Here is a 19,146-nt window from a genome sequence, read left to right on the forward strand (position 1 = left end):
CTAGAAAATTTGAACATATCAGCCCAGTTTTATCATCACTTCATTGGCTGCCTGTTAAATTCCGCATTGACTACAAAATTTTGTTATTAACATATAAAGCTCTACATGGGCTTGCTCCTGAATATCTTCAAGATACAATTTCCTATTATGAGCCTCCACGTTCACTCAGATCACAGAATACTGGATTTTTAAATGTTCCCAGAATTCAGAAGGCCTCAGCTGGGGGAAGAGCCTTTTCTTATAAAGCCCCCAGACTCTGGAATGATCTTCCAAAAAATGTTCGGGACTCAGACACAGTCGCAATCTTCAAATCTAGGCTAAAAACTCATTTGTTTAGTTTATCATTTGGTAGCTAATGCTCCCCCATAGATAAAGGCGGCAGATCCGGGGGGTCCATGGACACAGGGAATTATAGTATACTGAGACGCTGGTGCTGTCGTCCCGCCGCTTCTCGCGATCACTCAGGTTTGTTGACGGTGGAGCGGAGGGATGCCAGTGTTTCAGGATGCTCCCGTGTCTGTGTGTCCTTCTGGTTCTCTCCTTTTAGTTAATGCTGTCATAGTCAGATCTGCCGGAGTCATTAGCCACACTCTGGAAATTTTCATATTTTCTACTTTACAAACACAAAACAGTTCAAAACTAATTCCATCCCTTTACATCTTTCCGAGTAAACGACTGCCCACCTGTCTGTCTGGACACTGATGGATGACTGTCGAGATCCTCCTCCACGCTTCAGACCAGCTGCCCACGCTCCAGCAACCACCAAGTGCCTTGAAGCTGTCCCTACACTGAAGTTCTCATGGACTACTAACTATCATCACCAGTAGATTGACCAGAGGAGGATGGGTCACCCCTTGTGAGCCTTGGTTCCTCCCAAGGTTTCTTCCTCAGCTGGGGGAGTTTTTCCTTGCCACTGTCGCCCCTGGCTTGCTCACTTGAGGGTTTTACATTTGAGGGTTTTACATTTGTCTTTACATTTCATGTCAAATCTTGTCTTACTGGAATTCTGTGAAGCTGCTTTGTGACAACATCAGTTGTGAAAAGCGCTATATAAATAAATTTGATTTGATTTGATTTGATTTGGTGGTGTGTTAGTGTGTGTTGCGCTGGTGTAGAGTGGATCAGACACAGCAGTGCTGCTGGAGTTTTTAAACCCTGTGTCCACTCTCTGTCCACTCTGTGAGACACTCCTCCCTCGTTGGTCCACCTTGTAGATGTAAAGTCAGAGACAGTAGCTCATCTGTCGCATCACAGTGTGTGTCGCTCGTCCTCTAGTCCTTCATCAGTGACACAGGACGCACTGTGACTCCAGCTTCAGGACAAACACAGCAATGTTGTTAAAGTGTGTGTCGATGAAAGAGTGAAATCTAGCCAGGCTTTTAATAAATACAGAGCTCGTTAGGCATCAGATAATACATCTGTATTGTGTGTGTGTGTGTGTGAGCGCTGTGAGCTGAGAGTGTTAATCAAGGTCTTGGACAGCTTCACTATTTGGTGCATTGTGGAGCAGAATAAATACGAATGGAGGCAGTACAGTAGGCTGGACATAATCAATCGTGGAGCCAACTACAGTGTGTGTGTGTGTGAGAGAGAGAGAGAGAGAGAGAGAGAGAGAGAAAGAGAAAGAGAGAGACAGAGAGAGAGAGAGCGAGAGCGAGAGAGAGGGGGGATGGTTAAGTGCTCAGTTTTGTCACAGTCTATTGGTGACACTACACTGAGCCCTGAGAGGGTACTTAGTCCCATCAATATGTCCTTACACACACACACACACACACACACACACACACACACACACACACACACACACACAGTAACATCTAACTGCAGAGTTCAAACTGATCCACTAAGTAAACGCTCAGTGTGTACACAGTGTACAGTGTATGCAGCAGATCCGAGTCTAGAAGCATAGCCCCACCCACTCCCTCTGAACTTATAAGATTCGACATATGACAGCCAATCAGAACAGAGATTATTTACACAAGTCTCTTAAAGGCACAGTAACCGAAACAGCTGTTTCATTGTAAAAGAGGAGGAAAGGCTGGACCATGAAGGAAATGCAGCTGGAACTGTACGACATGATGGTTTTAGCATAAAGAGGAACTTATAAATGCAGAATGAATCTGAATATGAGCATTTTTATGAATGTTTTGAGAGAGAGAGAGAGAGAGATCAAAGCACAAGAATTAGAAGTACTTTGATATGAGCTTTATTTGTCCAGAGCCTCCCTCATTAAAGTAATAATGAGGTTCATAATCAACCTTGTGTTCATAAGTTCATAAGTAATGTAGTCCAAAATACAGGACACACACACACACACACACACACATCCTCATTCCGTCCACAGCCACACACACAGAAGTCATTGAATATTCACTAAAGCTCAATGCCAAGTATCACCTAGAGAGCATTAGCTCCAATAGTGAACACAGCACTGGGCTGTGGAGCAGTGCACCTGTGGTCCCTGGAAAGATGGAGCTCCGGCACTCAGTGTCTCTGTTACACTGTGAATTCTGTTACAACAACAAAAGCACGTTTAATAAAATGAAGGGTGTTTTCTCACCGTTTGTTGGGCTCCAGTCGATTTGAGCCGGACACTGCTGGACTGTCAAGTTAATCTTCAAACAACACTAGTTTATTTCCCCTCAAACACACTGTTCCACCTTAAAAACGCAGAGCTTCTGAACATAAACAAACCAGAAAACAGGCGCTGTGTCCAAAACCGAACCGTATTCATTCCATCAGTGCTCTATACTTGGGTTCAGCCATTTTGTAGTGGTTTCCTTTAATCTAGGGGATCATCAGTGCACTCCAACAATCCCACAATGTATTACGAAAGGTAGTGTACAATCTATGTACACAAGCAGATAGCACATTACCCATAATCCACTGCTTTAGTTGGTAAAAACCCTGCATGAGGCAGTGTCAGTTGAGGGCGTGTTTGCCCACAATCGTAGATGTTACCTTTAATGTGGACAGCTGCGGAAGACTAAGGTCCCCAAGCCCAATGCTAAGTATCAGCTACAGATGTATGAAGCCTGTCAGCAGTGGGCCTTACAGCTGTGCTCTGATGGAGACACGTTCACTGTGGACACAGTAGAAGTCTTGGACGAGAATGACATGTCCGGTTTTATTAATGAGCACGCCTCTGGCCCGTCCCCAGCCCCTGCGGTCTGGCTCCAACCACTGTCGTCCTCACGAGGGTGGGTATTCGCCAAGACTGTCTTAAACGCAGGCACTCTGTGGCTCTAGCGTCTGGGGGACGTTCCTCGGATGAACCAGGTGCAGCCCTGTCTTCATTCCTGCTCTCCGCTGGAAGAGAAGCAGACAGGAGCCATTTCCTGGACGTGCTCCTGGACGTAGTCTTGCCTTGAGACTCAGACGCAGAATCGGTTTCACTGACAGTTAACCACTGACGGGCACAGCGTGACCTAAATATTTCTGACCTAAATAGTTCCACGCCACGACGTGTTTGGGTAAAGGAACGCGGGCAATTTGTTAAGACGTTGCCTGCCTGGGTGATCGGTTATTTAACTCCAGCTGAAGAATGTTTCTGCAGAAACCGGAGAAGGCAAAGCCATCAAAGCCTTCAGAACTGAGGAGAATCAATGTTTGACTTACAGTTCCTACCAGCAGCCATTTGCTGTGTGTAAGTGTAAGGAGGTACTGCCCTATGATGGACAAGAGCTCTGTCCAGGATGTGTTCCTACCTTGCGACCTATGACTCCAGGTCGACTCTGCACCCACTCCGACTGTGATCAGGAAAATGAACGACTGCCTGTCTGTCACTGTCATTAAGTCATTCACCTGTTGGTTGTGGTTGGGGTTTGTCAGATCATAGCTGCCTTCAGACAGAATTCCACAGGCTTCAGTTTCTGACCTTGGTTCCTGATGGTACTGGGGTTAAGAGCATTGTCTCAGACTCTGGGTTCGGGTCAAAACTTAGGTGCAGGGTCTACATCAACTGCCAGTCTTCTCTGTGGTCAACAGACCAGATATCGAAGGCTTTCTTGGGTGTAATAGAGGGCTTTCCATAGCACCGTGACAACAAGTGTTTTCAGTGTGTGCAAATACCTCAAATAAGGTCACCAAAACTATGTGGAGGTTCGTGAACAATGGGCTATTCATATTCATATGCAGACCGGCTTGACAGTGCCCTATCAGCAGTTGTCTGCAGTCCACCGTATACACGGACGAGTCTAGGGCATAGTTGCCAGCCAGCAAATTACTACGGCAGCCGTTATACTGCCACCTAGGTGCCTGGATGAGTCAGAAATCCTATTTTAAACATCATCACTGGTATGTGGACTTGTGGACTGGGAGACCCACTCTATGATTATTAACCAGTTCAAGATCTCGTTAGCTGCACTTCATAGAAGGAACTGTAAATCAAAGATGGTCACCTCTCCTCGGCGGCTGGGGGCTCCTGGTCGAGTGACGAGCGCCGTGTCTCCGCAAACCACCGCCACATCCTCCACGAACACGCAGTCCGGCAGAGCCTCTTCCTCCTGCAGCCGCACCACTCTCAGCCCCAGGGTGTTCTCCAGCACAGAAAAGTAGCGCTCAGTCTCCAGCTGCGCCGCTGCTGTGTCCACCTGCAGGGGGTAGAAGTTGGACATCGGTAACCTGTAACCCATTAAGGGGGCATAAGCTCTAGGGTGGGACCCTGAGGGTACACTTTTAGTGCCTTCAGTTCAAGACAGTAGCGTCCTGTGGCAGCTACATTTATTAATGTGGCATTGACTCCAAACACTGTGTTCTATGAGTTATTCACTCAGGACGCTCAGTAACATCACACACACACACACACACGCACACGCTAACACGATTAAACACCACCACCACCACCACATGTGCTCTAACAAGGTTAAATACCACTACACACACACACACACACACACATACACACACAGGCTAAAAACCTTAAACACCACTACATGTGCACTAACAAGGTTAAATAGTACACATACACACACACACACACACACACACATTAACAAGACAAACACCACACACACACACACACACACACACAACTAAACACCACACACACACAACTAAACACCACACACACACACACACACACACACACACAAAATACTAAACACCACACACACACACACAAGACTAAACACCACACACACACACATACACACACACAAGACTAAACACCACACACACACATTAACAAGAAAAATCACTAAACACCACACACACACACACACACACACACACACACAAAAGACTAAACACCACACACACACATTAACAAGAAAAAAGACTAAACACCACACACTTAAGTCAAAAGGCCGCCAAACAAACAAAGAATGTGTCGTACAAGGAATTTCTCTGGACAGGTGTCAGTCTAAATGTAATTATTATAGAGAAAATATATAATAAAAAACAGACACTTCAACAAACAAAAACAAAAAAACAGCAAATAAAGGATGAATAGGTTTGTATTTGTGTAAAGTCCTGGAGGAGGGAGATGTGGAGGAATATAAACCGAGATGTAGGAGCACGGAGGGGTCTTTAAGACCACGGCTGTGTTTGAGAGTATATTTAGACCCTCACTGAGGAGAACTATCAACTAAATCATGCCCCCCCCACCCCACTCCCTCCCCTCCCTCCTCCCCCCGAGCACAGTTCAGAAGTTAATCCCGAGTCTCGGTGATGTCCAGAGGAGTCAGACAATCCCCAAAGGTGGCTCTTTAAAGAATGTCATTCATGCGTTCATCCACACATTCACTCAGGCAAAGGGGGAGGGAGTGGGGGGGGGGGGGGGGCACGTGCATTTGCACTACAATTAAAACCGCGCGCTTGTTTTCCTTAAGCCGGACAGTAACACTGGGATGCACGAGAAGCTAGACCCCACGCACCTGCTGCTGGCTCGCGCTGTCTCTGCGGAGCGCCTCCGCCGTCAGAGACTCTGGGATCGCGCGCACCACCGCGTGTGTGAACCTTCCGAAATCCGCGTACTGCATGCTGCCGCTGAAAACACTTCACAAACAAAGCGGGAGCGATGGGAAACTAATAAACACACGAGCTGCGCGGTCTCGCCCTGTTTTCTTTTTTATCTGTTGTTTGTTTCCGCTCCGTGGCGCGCCGATGTTTTCGACTGATGCCTGTCTGACACTCAGCGGGCTCACGCCGGCACGCCTGCGCACGCGCTGTTCGTTCTCTCCGCTCCTCGCGCGAGCGCGAGCTGAACGCACACGTGCACGTGCGTCATGCGCGGCCGCGCACTTTAAGACACGGAGAAAGGGCGCAGCGTAAAGGTGTCTCTGTATCAGGTGTCGAAGTGTTGAAGTGTGTAGAACTGAGCAACGGCGCTCTCTCTTTAGAGATGTCACTCCTTTACTTTGAAAATCAGCAAAACATGAGACTGTTCATTCATTCATTCAGTCATCTATTAGGGTTTCATCATGATCAGGCTGTCTGTAGCCCTCCTACAATCACTCACACAGTCTCTCTCTCTCTCTCTCTCCCATGAATGAGTGTGTGAATGAATGAATGTCTGTATGTGTGTGTGTCTCAATGAATGAATGTCTGTGTGAGTGAATGAATGAATGTATGTGTGAGTGAATGAGTGTGTGTGTGAATGAATGAATGTCTCCATGAGTGTGTGTGAATGAATGAACGAATGTCTGTGAGTGAATGAATGTGTGTGAATGAATGAATGTCTGCATGAGTGAATGAATGTGTGAGTGAATGTGTGTGTTAAATGAATAAATGTAAGTGAATGTGTGTGAATGAATGAATGTCTGCATGAGTGAATGAGTGTGTGTCTGAATGAATGAATATCTGTGTGAGCGAATGTGTGAATGAATGAATGTGAGTGAGTGAATGAGTGTGTGTGTGTGTGAATGAAAGAATGTCTGCATGAGTGAATGTGTGTGTCTGAATGAGTTTGTGTTAATAAACGAATGAATGTCTATGTGAGTGAATGAGTGTGTGAATGAATGAATGTCTATGTGAGTGAATGAGTGTGTGAATGAATGAATGTCTGCATGAGTGAATGAGTGTGTCTGAATGAGTTTGTGTTAATAAACGAATGAATGTCTGTGTGAGTGAATGAGTGTGTGTGAATGAATGAATGTCTGCATGAGTGAATGTGTGTGTGAATGAATGAACAAATGTCTGTGAGTGAATGCGTGTGAATGAATGAATGTCTGCATGAGTGAATGAGTGTGTGTGAATGAATGAACAAATGTCTGTGAGTGAATGCGTTTGTGTGAATGAATGAATGTCTGCATGAGTGAATGTGTGAATGAATGAATGTCTGCATGAGTGAATGAGTGTGTGAATGAATGAATGTCTGCATGAGTGAATGAGTGTATGAATGAATGTCTATGTGAGTGAATGAGTGTGTGAATGAATGAATGTCTGCATGAGTGAATGAGTGTGTCTGAATGAGTTTGTGTTAATAAACGAATGAATGTCTGTGTGAGTGAATGAGTGTGTGTGAATGAATGAATGTCTGCATGAGTGAATGTGTGAATGAATGAACAAAAGTCTGTGAGTGAATGCATGTGTGTGAATGAATGAATGTCTGCATGAGTGAATGAGTGTGTGAATGAATGAATGAATGATGGTCTCTATCCTAGATGAACACCTAGTGCCTGATGCAGTGCTCCAGGTGGATGGTTCCTGTTTGAGAGGACACTGCGCGTTTGTCTGCTGCTTCTCGCCTCAGTGTGTGTGAGTGAGTGTGTGTGTGTGTGTGTGTGTGTGTGTGTGTGTAGTGTTGATCCTCGGGTGTCTAGAATGACAACACATAAGTTTAAAGATGCTAAATAAAAATAAATAAATAATGTGAGGGTGTGACTACTGTGAGTTTACCAGGCCCTCTTCAGTGAGGAAGATTAGCATGTGGTGTGTGTGCTGTATGTTTGAGGCCTCCTGAGCTATCTAAGGAGCTGTGTGTGTGTGTGTGTGTGTGTGTGTGTGTGTGTCTTTCCGCTGACTTGGGCCGGAATGTGCTCTCCAGGCGTCCCTGGGCGCATTCCTCCGCTCCGCAGGAACAAAGTCGGTCTTTCCTTGTTCCAAATCCACTCAATTATCCTGACGGCTCCAAACATTCCTGAAGGCCCACATACCAGCTCTTCCATTTCACACAGGTCTCTCCGCTTGCTCTCTTTTTCCATTCCTCCAGCATACACACACACACACACACACTCTCTCTGTGTAAGACGAGGTACACCTGGGCCCCGGTCAGGGACGCTGTAAAACTGAGTGACAGCCCAAGAGCTTCAAGGCCTTTTCCAGCATAAACACAACGCTCCAAATGTACAACTGACATCTCACGGTTTACATTAAAGCCACGGTCAAATTTACACCATTTCCGCCTTCTGCAAATTTACCCGATCCCCAAAACATGTTTAATGTCCAAATTCCTCTGCAGTTGTGCACTGCAACGTCATGTAAACTGCTCGGATGAAGCGACACACTCGTCTGCCAGGTGTAATGACCTTCCAGCCCTCAGACGGCACTGCAAGAGGAGATGCTTCTGGGATCAGTATAGCCACATGGCCTCTGGAGGTCTTCAGAAAACCATTGTCATGTAGCCAGCCTTTAGTCAAAGGCTCTGACCCAAAACCAAGTCGGCCGTCTACACAGAGAGCGTTTTAGGCCACAGTGTGCACACAGGCCCCGATTCTTAAGACATCTTAAATGTACTGCTCAATGAGACACCTTAATCCTGAATGTTTACGCCGCATCAAACCGCTCCTCATTGGCAAATGCAATCTCATGATGCAACGTAAGCACAACTCCCGTGTATTTGGCTCTTCTTCCAGAGCAAATATAATTATAATCACAATAAATACAGGAATGCTGCTAACTTCAACAGCTGCCTAAGTAGTCACATGCCAACAGCAGGTTTACCATGTGGTAGTCTACTCCAGCCAATCAAATTAAACCCACGGATGTGACTGAGGCATTAGGCATCGTCTGCGGAGTGTTTCAGCGATCCATTACAATCCATAAAACAGTTGGCTCCACTTCAAAGCAAACCCAACCCAACTAAACAACTGCAGTTCCACTTTTACCTCCACCGACTGCTGTATTACTTCATCCACGCTGACGCATCCGCTTGGACTGTGCGGTTTCAGTGGAACTCTTACTAACACATTCCCCACTAATGCCTCTCTCACTAATATTTACCTTCACGTCAAAGCCCTCAAGCTGAAGGCAGATGCAGAACACGGCTCCAGAGACAGTGTCCAACCGCCCCAACCCCCAGCGTTTCACGTCCTGCTGGAACCTAGCAGCTAAAAGACTCCAGACACCTCTTAGCCCGGTTAACTGCAAACACACTTCAGAGAAAAGCATGGAGCATGCTCTGGAGCGGCTGCACATGAGCCGAGGGACATCATGCCCATTGCCATGTGTGGGCTATAGGTCTATAAAGTCCACCCAGAGGACTAGGGCATTTCACAGCTGAGGGATTTCTTTACGTTCTGGAAATCGATGCGGTGAGCCTGGCGTTTCTTGGACGTGTGTCGGCGTGGTTCTTAGTTTCTGGTGGAATCTGATGGAGGTTACGCCGACCTGGTCACAATAAATGAGCTGTGCTCCACAGTTCGATCCCGAGTGATGCCTCCACCATCCGAAGCTAGAAGTCCTAAGGCCTCGCTCTCTCTGAGTGGCTTCAGCTCATCACAGGACAAAGCACCAGCCGATTTGGGTGTCTGGATCAGGAAAAGTAACAGACCTGGGCAGTCTGCGCTCTCATGACGATGAAATGAAAGTATTTCTACATAAAAGTATGGTTCCCAATGTTGCCCTGTTCATTTACAAAGTACATGTTACTGCTGAGGGATAAAATGTGGTGTTCGTTTTTAGTAAATTTGAATAAATGCCATTTCAATACAGTGCTCAGTTTTAAATACACTCAACCAGTCACTCACACACACCTGTGGATAATGTCACGCACCTACTCCATCTACCAATTTATGTGTCTGGATCTTGGGAGAAAGTGAAGGAAACCCAAACAGACACAGGGAGAACACACCACAATCCTCAGAGACAGTGATCCCTCAGCTGTGTGACTCGCCTGGCAGCTACGACTCAGTTACAGCACTGGTGTGTCCACGGCTACAGAACGTGTAGTTTGAGCCGGATATTGGGTCAGATTTGGCCCGGATTTGGTCCATAACCCTCCTGACATCTGGTCCGTATAAGGTAGTGCTGCGGCTGAGCCGAGAAGACCAGACTCACCCTGAGTCAGCGCTGACGTTCGAGACCCAATGGTGGGGCATAAGAGAACGGCAGATGTGCCACATTAGGGCCGAACACTCATTGCTATCTGGGTGTGTTTCTTCATGTCGTTACCCCTCAGCCTAAATGTGGAACAGTTAAACTGGTTCCCTGGGGGAAGTGACCTCAGTGTGTGACCTGTCCACTGCTGGTCATACTTTGTTTATATCCTTATACACTTTGATCCCATATGTGATAAAACCTAAGATGTTTTCTCCTGCAATTTACTGTTCTCCTCCAATTGTGTTGAGCTCCAGTGATACTGTGTTAGCACCAGAGAAGGAAAATAATATGATTGAGGATGGAAGTCACATTGAGAATACGTCAGGTACAATTTAAAATTAAAGGTGGACGAGTTTTATGCATAATCTGAGCGTTAGATACTGAATAAATAAATAATAAATCATATTTAAAAGTATCCTGGACAAATAATGAAAATTTAAGACCCTTATCCAGTTGAGGGCGGCGGTGGGTCCGGAGCCTACCCAGAATCACTAGGCGCAAGGCAGGAACACACCCTGGAGGGGGCGCCAGTCCTTCACAGGGTGACACACACTCACACATTCACTCACACACCTACGGACACTTTTGAGTCTCCAATCCACCTACCAACGTGTGTTTTTGGACTGTGGGAGGAAACTGGAGCACCCGGAGTAAACCCACGCAGACACAGGCAAAACACACCACACTCCTCACAGACAGTCACCCGGAGGAAACCCACGCAGACACAGGGAGAACACACCACACTCCTCACAGACAGTCACCCGGAGGAAACCCACACAGACACAGGGAGAACACACCACACTCCTCACAGACAGTCACCCGGAGGAAACCCACACAGACACAGGGAGAACACACCACACTCCTCACAGACAGTCACCCGGAGGAAACCCACGCGGACACAGGGAGAACACACCACACTCCTCACAGACAGTCACCCGGAGGAAACCCACGCAGACACAGGGAGAACACACCACACTCCTCACAGACAGTCACCCGGAGGAAACCCACACAGACACAGGGAGAACACACCACACTCCTCACAGACAGTCACCCAGAGGAAACCCACGCGGACACAGGGAGAACACACCACACTCCTCACAGACAGTCACCCGGAGGAAACCCACGCAGACACAGGGAGAACACACCACACTCCTCACAGACAGTCACCCGGAGGAAACCCACGCGGACACAGGGAGAACACACCACACTCCTCACAGACAGTCACCCGGAGCGGGACTCGAACCCACAACCTCCAGGACCCTGGAACTGTGACAGAGACACTACCTGCTGCTCCACCATGCTGACATTTGTTTTATGTGAAATGTTAAATTTAATCAAAAAACTGTACAAATGATCTCACTCAGTAAAACCCAGCTGTGTCTGTGTATTCATATCGTTATGTGGACAGACGGAATGACTTTCAGTTTGGTAAAATAAAAAGCAGAAAGTGAAAGGCCGGTGAGTCACAGAAATACCTCCACACACAAAGAAGAGACAATGATAAATGAATGTTAATGAACTCTAGTAAAACACTGTAATGTTGAGCGGAGCTCAGCTGCAAACCAGTGAATTGTATCTAAACAAAAGTGATAAAAACACAAGGTGAGTGAAGGGAAATGTGTCCCAAATCTGCTGAACATTTGCACCCCATTCGCTCACATACAACATCACCAAACATCATCAAAGTGCACACTTCAAAGAAGTGTTTAAGGCTTAGGGCATGAATTGGGACAAGGGAAAAACAGCAAAATCGCTGACATTTTTAGTGATTTAAAAATTGTTGTTTACGTCTGAGAAAGACAGGACGTATGGTCACCCCAAGTGAAGATACGCCCTGTAAATCTTCATAAACCACACTCCTTCTGAAGAGAAACATCTGTGCCGCCTGAGCAAGTCACAGAGAGCAGGCGTCTGTCTAAACTCCCGCTTTGTCTTTTCACAGGGCACATTCTGGCCATGAGTCACGGGCTCGGATCGATATTAAAACAAGCCGTCCTTTGCTGTGTTCCATGAGAGGGGTGGCAGGCCGATGGAAAATATTATGGCTGCCATTACAACAGGGCGAAGGCAGAATGGGCTTTGTAATGTTTCCTCAACCTGTAATTACAGGATAGAAAAAAAATATATATCAAGAGCTGATTCCACTGAGACACTGGAATCCAATGACAGAACTGTTTCCTAAAACAAGAGCTTTCTCAAAGAAAGAGAGAGAGAGAGAGAGAGAGAGAGAGATGCAGATGGGCTTTGAGAGGCAGGCTCAGAAACAGATGTCAGCAGGAAAGAGCAATCATAATTATATTATTATATTATAATCCTGCCCTATGTGAAAGTCACTTCCTCCAGGGAGCGTGCTTCCTCTGGCTCTAATCTACGGCCGGAGAACCATGACATAAGCAGAAAGATGTGGCTCTGCTCTGAGCTCTTCGTGACACGTCAGAAAACGAGTCCACAGCAGGCGCCAAATATATCTCCTGTCATGCGTCCAAATCGTTTTCAAACAGCATGAGCTCACACTGGCAACCGCGGCCTATGACCGGAGTGTTAGTTAAGGACGGACCGAGACGGGAATCGGGGGCTGATATCAGATATTTTCATGTACACTCATGGCTGTCGAACCTGAGCTCCAAAACCTAATGTGGGACTCCTAACGACCACCCACCGTCCCGTTCAGATCAGCAGCAACTCCAGGGAAAGCCATCTCCGCATCCAGCCGTAGGTTTCCATCCTTTCACTGAGGAGACAACTCAATAGCAAGGGTCTGAGTGATGGGGTCAAGGGTCAAGGATGTGGAGCAGTCCAGGATGAGGAGAAAAGGAAGTAGACACAAAAGAAATGCAAGCAACTTTGGATTGTGGACTTGTAGGGGTGGGTGTATATATAAAAATGACACGGTCACTGACTCAATGAACTGTACATATCTTTATTCCCGTCCCCTGAGACAAACACATTCTCACAGCACTGCTCTGTTTGGGCTGAAACAAAAGCAGTGAGTAGTGCAGGACAATACATCTCCATCTAGTGTTCCCAGCTGGTAACATAACACTGACTTCACCAATACAGTCACAGGCTTCACCTTCAGTCACCGAGGAACAGGTGGAGCCACTCGAAATGGTGTGATTCTCTCGATTAGAGTTCGCACAGAGACCAGGAAGAGGACTGGGAGAGATCAGATGTGATAATGCAATAAAAAACCCCAACAGCACTGAATTAAAACCGTAAGAGGGTCAATTAAATCCAGATGTCTGAGGTAAATCAACGCTGGAGACTTTGCCGTGTTAGGGACACGGTCATAAAATGGTGTACAGTCACAGTGCAGCTTAAATACACCAATAAAGGTATGACCAAGGTCTCAGAGGTCCCAACTATGCCCATTAAACTAGCTTTAAAAAAAGTGCACTGTGTCCATTTATAGTCCATTTATAGCTCGTCAGAACTTAACCCTTCTCAAATATTCAGGACACTGTCTGTATTCAAGCTTTAAACGATGAATGGGTTTCAATCATAGTCCATAGCTGAAGGTAATGAAGGCATCTCCTTGAGGCGAATGTGTACCGAATGTTTTCAATCATGCATTAAAGCAGAATCCATCTTACCTGAAAGAGAACGGCTCTCCACACACCTCTTCTCCATGCCTTCCCTCCACGCGACTGTCCGGAAACGTCTCGCTGACCACTGGGACGAAAACAAACTTGCTAAACCCTTGTAAACAGTGAGACTGCTCTCTCTGAGGAGCGACACTTCACTTTGAAGTGGACGAAGAAGCCATGGTTCATTCATCTCTATTCATCTAAGTCCATTTACACAACTCTCTCTCTCTCTCTGTATCCCGTTTACTTTTCTCCCGCTCCATCCAGGAGCCTCTAATCTCTGAATTTCACTGGAATGTTACTTATTTGAACTCATAGCAGAAAAGCAGACTGCTTTGCTTTTTTTTTTTCCTCCTCAAACCAAACCAACATCTTATATGGAAACTTTGGATCATGGTTACACATTTTTTCTTCTCTCTGCTTCGTTCTTAAAGGGGGGGAGGGGGGGGGGGGGGTTCTGAAGGACAGATTGTATGGAAACTGAATTAGCACTGAGGAATTTCCTCCACGGGGGGAACATATTGAACAACGCTGGAAGCTGTCAGGAATGCTTTGTGGCTGGATAAGTGAAGCAGAAATATGCTTATAATGGAGGCTACTGCCATACCAAATATGGCCATAGTGTTACGTCTGGAGTCTCCACATCTGGAAGTGCTTACAGCCCGAGGAGAAAGAGCAAAAGCCAGAAATAGAAGCAGCAAACTTTCCATTTTTTTTTTTTTTAGACTCCCAGAAACCGCAAACCTTTATGGTACACAGTGGCCTATTTCGAACTAGTCGGACCTGCAGTATGAATACAATAAAAAAGAGAGAATGAGAGTGAAAAATAGCAAAAACAACAGCAACAACAAAAACCCTAAAAAAATTCAAACAAAATATGTCAACAGTGCCTAAGGATGTAGCCTGAAGTTTAGCATGAGATAAGAGTGTGTACTGTATACTCACACAGCATCGCTCTTAAAATAGACCACTGACTAAAACAACATGTAGCTTCTATTATTGTAACCTCAGTAAGGCCGCAAAACTGCAGATGAGCAACTGAGGCTTTGGGAATTCAAAGCTAGTTATAGCATCAAAAAATGTAAACACTGGAGAAAAAGGATGATTGCAAATCAATTGCATCACATTTACCAAAAAACATGAATGTGTTCGGTGTGAATAATCACACAGCACCCATTTACTTTTATTATAATTATTATATATAAAAAATACACCTAACTAAAGCAACATTTCAGTTTAAATAAAAGTCCTAACTGAAAATGAACAACTGAATATTTCGCTAGTCAGAGCTGGAGAGTGAACCTAGCATAAAAAACAGGTAAACATGAATCATGTGAACAAGGTTTGAAGACAACAGATGAATGTGATATAAATAAACCCTTTTTGGATTAAAACTGAGTGTGGAAATAGATGTTAGATCATTAGATGTACTTTAAGAGTCACTGGACAGTCAGAGCTAAATAAGCTAAACTAGCTAGCGCCAAAACAATATGTAAACTTTAAAGAGTGTGGGGGGAAAACGAGTCTCATTTAATTAAAATTTAGTATTGAAATTGCCAGTAAATTTTGATAAGTGTGGAAAATAACAAGTCAAAATATAAAAACCAGAACAGAACAGTATTTTTAATTAAAAGTCACAAGCAGCAAAAAGAAATGAGTAAAGGAAGGAGGGAAGAAAAATGTGTTCAGTCAACGCGAGGGGAAAATTCATTTTAGAAGTAAGAGAGAGAGAGAGAGAGAGAGAAAGAGAGAGAGAGAGAGAGAGAGAGAGGAGGGCGGAGGAAAAAGAAAAAGTTAGACAGGGTGGTGCTTCGCTCCTATGGAAAATCGCGCCAAGAAACATTCCAAGCATTTTTTGGGAACAGTTCAGCAGCGGACGGCGAGCACTACGTCAGCGCGCACACGATATAAAGTGCGAGCAGGGAGCGCGTTCACGGCACACGGCGAGGCGCGCTCACAGAGAGCAGAGCGGCTTTTCTATACCTTTGACCGACGAGGAAAAACACACACACACACACACACACACCGACACACGAGGGCTAAACACTAGTGCTCGCTTTACACACTGAGGATCTTAACGCCGGGATTTGTTTGTTTGGAAGAGAAGGGAAAAGCTTGAAGTAGAAACAGCAGAGACAAGATGGAGCTGTTGTCAGCGGTCGTGATCCTCATGGGGAGCTTCAGCGTGGTAAGTCAGATGTGCAAGACCAGCACTAGGAAACGAAACACTGTGTCTGCGCTGTTGTTGTGTTGTTTGAAAATGACAGCTGTCCTCTCAGTCTTGTCTAACCTTGATCCAGAACGATCAGGACCTTGTCGAGATTTTCTTTCTCTGAATTACAAAATCCTTTATCTGAGGCTATGATACTTTTTTGGAGATGTTTCCAAAGTTCAATAGCAATTTGAAGGGAAGGCTTGGGCTAGGGTGGGCTTCAGGAGTGTGCTGTTATGACCCAGCGTCAACTGGCTTTAATGCCCTTCCTTATGTGGTGTCTATTTGTTTACCTATCACTGGAACATCGCCTGTGTCGACCGATCAGAGTCTATGTCCATACCTTGGGGTCTTTAGACCTTGTGGTGTCAGTATTCATATCTAAACGCCTCCTTGTCTGTTTTCTCAGGTGTTCAGCACATGTCCAGAGCAGTGCGAGTGTCCAGTGGAGGTGCCCAGATGTGCTCCTGGGGTCAGTCTCGTGTTGGACGCTTGCGGCTGCTGTAAAGTCTGCGCTCGGCAGCTGAACGAAGACTGCAGCAAGACACAGCCATGTGACCACACCAAGGGGCTGGAGTGCAACTTCGGGGCCAGCTTTGGGGCGGCCAGGGGCATCTGCCGAGGTGAGTTTCTCATTACGCTCTTCTCTTCTCTGTATTGTCACAGAGCCTTTCTTTTAGTCAATTCAAAATAAATGTCCAGGGAACGCAAATACTGAATCCACCTTCTCTCCCATTCAGCCAAGTCCGAAGGCAGACCCTGTGAGTACAACAGCAGAATCTACCAGAATGGAGAGAGCTTCCAGCCCAACTGTAAACACCAATGCACATGCATCGATGGAGCAGTGGGCTGCATCCCACTCTGCCCCCAGGAGCTTTCCCTGCCCACTCTGGGATGTGCCAACCCCAGACTGGTGAAAGTGCCAGGTCAGTGCTGCGAGGAGTGGGTGTGCGACGACGACGCACAGCTGGATGACAAGCTGCTGGGCAAAGAGCAAGTGCCTGACGAGACCGAGAGCGACCTCACCAACAGGAATGAACTTGTCGCCAACGTGAAAGCTGGACTCAAGTCTCTTCCCGGTACGTGAATGAGTTATGAGCTTGTCATGATACTAACAACAATACGTTTTATTTAGCTGCAAAATAGTAAACCATTCATTAAGAAGTAATAAACCACACTTGACCAAGTTCAGCAGTAAGAGCAGAAACTGAGCAGATGTTTTAAGGAATCAATCCTTAGATGAGCCCAGTTTTTGGTTCATCATTAGTTCCAACACATAGATACTGAGCAGAGTTATGTATAAGTGTGTCCAGATGTGAGAACCTCTGGCTTAAAAAATAAAAGCACATCCACATACAGAAGTCTTAAGTGAAAGTCTGTACTGCACTCAGTTGAGCCGAATCTAACCAGCTTGCCTTCTTTTGCCTTGCAGCATTCAGGGTCCAAGCCGAGTCCCATTATTTTGACAGCCCGAAGTGCATCATTCAGACCACGCCCTGGTCGCAGTGTTCCAAGTCCTGCGGCACCGGCATCTCCACCAGAGTCACCAACCACAACGCCGAGTGCAGGCTAGTGAAGGAGAGCAGAATCTGCGAGGTCCGCCCCTGCACTCAGTCGCCTTACTCCAGCCTCAAGGTGAGCACAGTCCTCCAGGTTCTCAAAAAGGTGAAGCAAAGTAAGACTTATATGTTGAATCACAGTTTTCCCAAACTGACCTCTTCTCTCTTCTGTCCCTCAAACAGAAAGGAAAGAAGTGCAACAGGACCAAGAAGTCCGTTCAGCCAGTCAAGTTCACCTACGCCGGCTGCTCCAGCCTGAAGAAGTACCGTCCAAAGTACTGCGGCTCCTGCGTGGACGGCCGCTGCTGCAGCCCTCAGCTGACTCGCACGGTCCGGGTCAAGTTCCGCTGCGAGGACGGCGAGACCTTCAACAAGAACGTGATGCTGATTGAGACCTGCAAGTGCACCTTCAACTGCCCGAACGCCAACGAGGGCTCGTACCCATTCTACCGGCTCTTCAACGACATCCACAAGTTCAGAGACTGAGCCGAGGGGGACCCCGCTATGGAGAAGCGCCATGTCAGCCGTGACGTGGGAGCAGCCAATCGCAGCTCGGCTGGGAACGGGAGGCCAGCCTCCTTCGTCCAGTCGACAGCCATCGGGAAGATTCCCACGGAATCAAACTGAGGAGTGCACTGTTTTGCTGAGGCCTCAGCGTTCGATAATACTTTCAGCTTCTGAAAGACTCGCTCCACACTGGAGCAGCACATTAATTCTTAGTAGCTTCATGTCGGAGCATCTTGTAAAATGAGGCAGTTTGTAAAATGTAGATTGTTAAAAGTTTCTATGTATATTTTGATATTGAAAACCAAGATATCACCCAACTGTAGACTCGTATGTGTGTATGTATCTCCTGCAATTTCATATATGCACATACATGATTCGCCCATGGTCTCGTCCGTCAGCTACACCATGCTGTGGTTTTTCCAACCAACTTTGTGGTCACGTTCCTTCAGAAAATGTGGACAGTCCTGTTCATATTGTTTGGCAGCTATCGAAAAACCAACTGCATCAGAGATTGAGCAATGAAAGACTTCAGTTGACCTAAAGAATGAATGTTTTTATTATTATTGTTATTATTATTAATAATATTATTTATCAGAAATGTAGCTACTTTATTTGAATATTGTCATACTGGAATAAAGTGTAAAATGATCTAATTTTATATGTTCCAAATAAAAAGATTTATTTATGACCTTAAGCCTTCTGTTGCCTGTCTTTCTGTTGCTTGTTTGAACGAACACCACACAATGAAGGAAGAGGAAGGGTTCGTGTGTTATATAACAGCTCTTCTGAAGCTGACCGTGAAGACTTAAGTCTTAATGCACTTTCTTTAGTCAGGCTCTCGGCTAAATCTAATAACCATTCCAATCCCTCATATAAGCGAGAAAAGAGCACACAGGCATGTCAGGAATCTTGAGTGCTTTTCCAAACAGCAGGGATCTGTGTTCAGGGAGGCTTTCTATACTTCGGGGTGTGGAGGCACGTTACGGTCTGCATTCAGAACTTCAAACCTTGAGGAACATGG

At 46.1% G+C, this 19,146-nt stretch overlaps 2 protein-coding genes across 4 annotated transcripts in view; one reads left to right on the forward strand and one right to left on the reverse strand.

Moving 5' to 3' along the window:
• Positions 1 to 13,977, reverse strand: part of ddah1 (dimethylarginine dimethylaminohydrolase 1) — a 65,122-nt gene extending 51,145 nt beyond the window's left edge. For 2 of the 3 annotated variants that reach the window (XM_066673364.1, XM_066673363.1), the window contains exons 1-2: positions 5,877 to 6,123; positions 4,401 to 4,592 (exon numbers count right to left, since the gene is read on the reverse strand). In XM_066673364.1, the coding sequence (XP_066529461.1) occupies positions 4,401 to 4,592; positions 5,877 to 5,981 (297 nt within the window). In that variant the 5' untranslated portion in view covers positions 5,982 to 6,123. Of the gene's footprint in view, positions 1 to 4,400; positions 4,593 to 5,876; positions 6,124 to 13,853 lie in introns of those variants that run through there. The other variant, XM_066673365.1, reaches the window with a different exon arrangement.
• Positions 13,978 to 15,772: 1,795 nt separating this feature from the next.
• Positions 15,773 to 18,810, forward strand: ccn1 (cellular communication network factor 1). The gene is made up of 5 exons (XM_066673350.1): positions 15,773 to 16,035; positions 16,469 to 16,682; positions 16,800 to 17,138; positions 17,492 to 17,694; positions 17,802 to 18,810. The coding sequence occupies exons 1-5, from the start codon at positions 15,988 to 15,990 to the stop codon at positions 18,102 to 18,104; spliced, it is 1,107 nt and encodes a 368-aa protein (XP_066529447.1). The 5' UTR covers positions 15,773 to 15,987; the 3' UTR covers positions 18,105 to 18,810.
• The last annotated feature ends 336 nt before the right edge of the window (positions 18,811 to 19,146 follow it).

The sequence above is a fragment of the Hoplias malabaricus genome, chromosome 5 (genome assembly GCF_029633855.1).
Source record: "Hoplias malabaricus isolate fHopMal1 chromosome 5, fHopMal1.hap1, whole genome shotgun sequence".
NCBI lineage: Eukaryota > Metazoa > Chordata > Actinopteri > Characiformes > Erythrinidae > Hoplias > Hoplias malabaricus.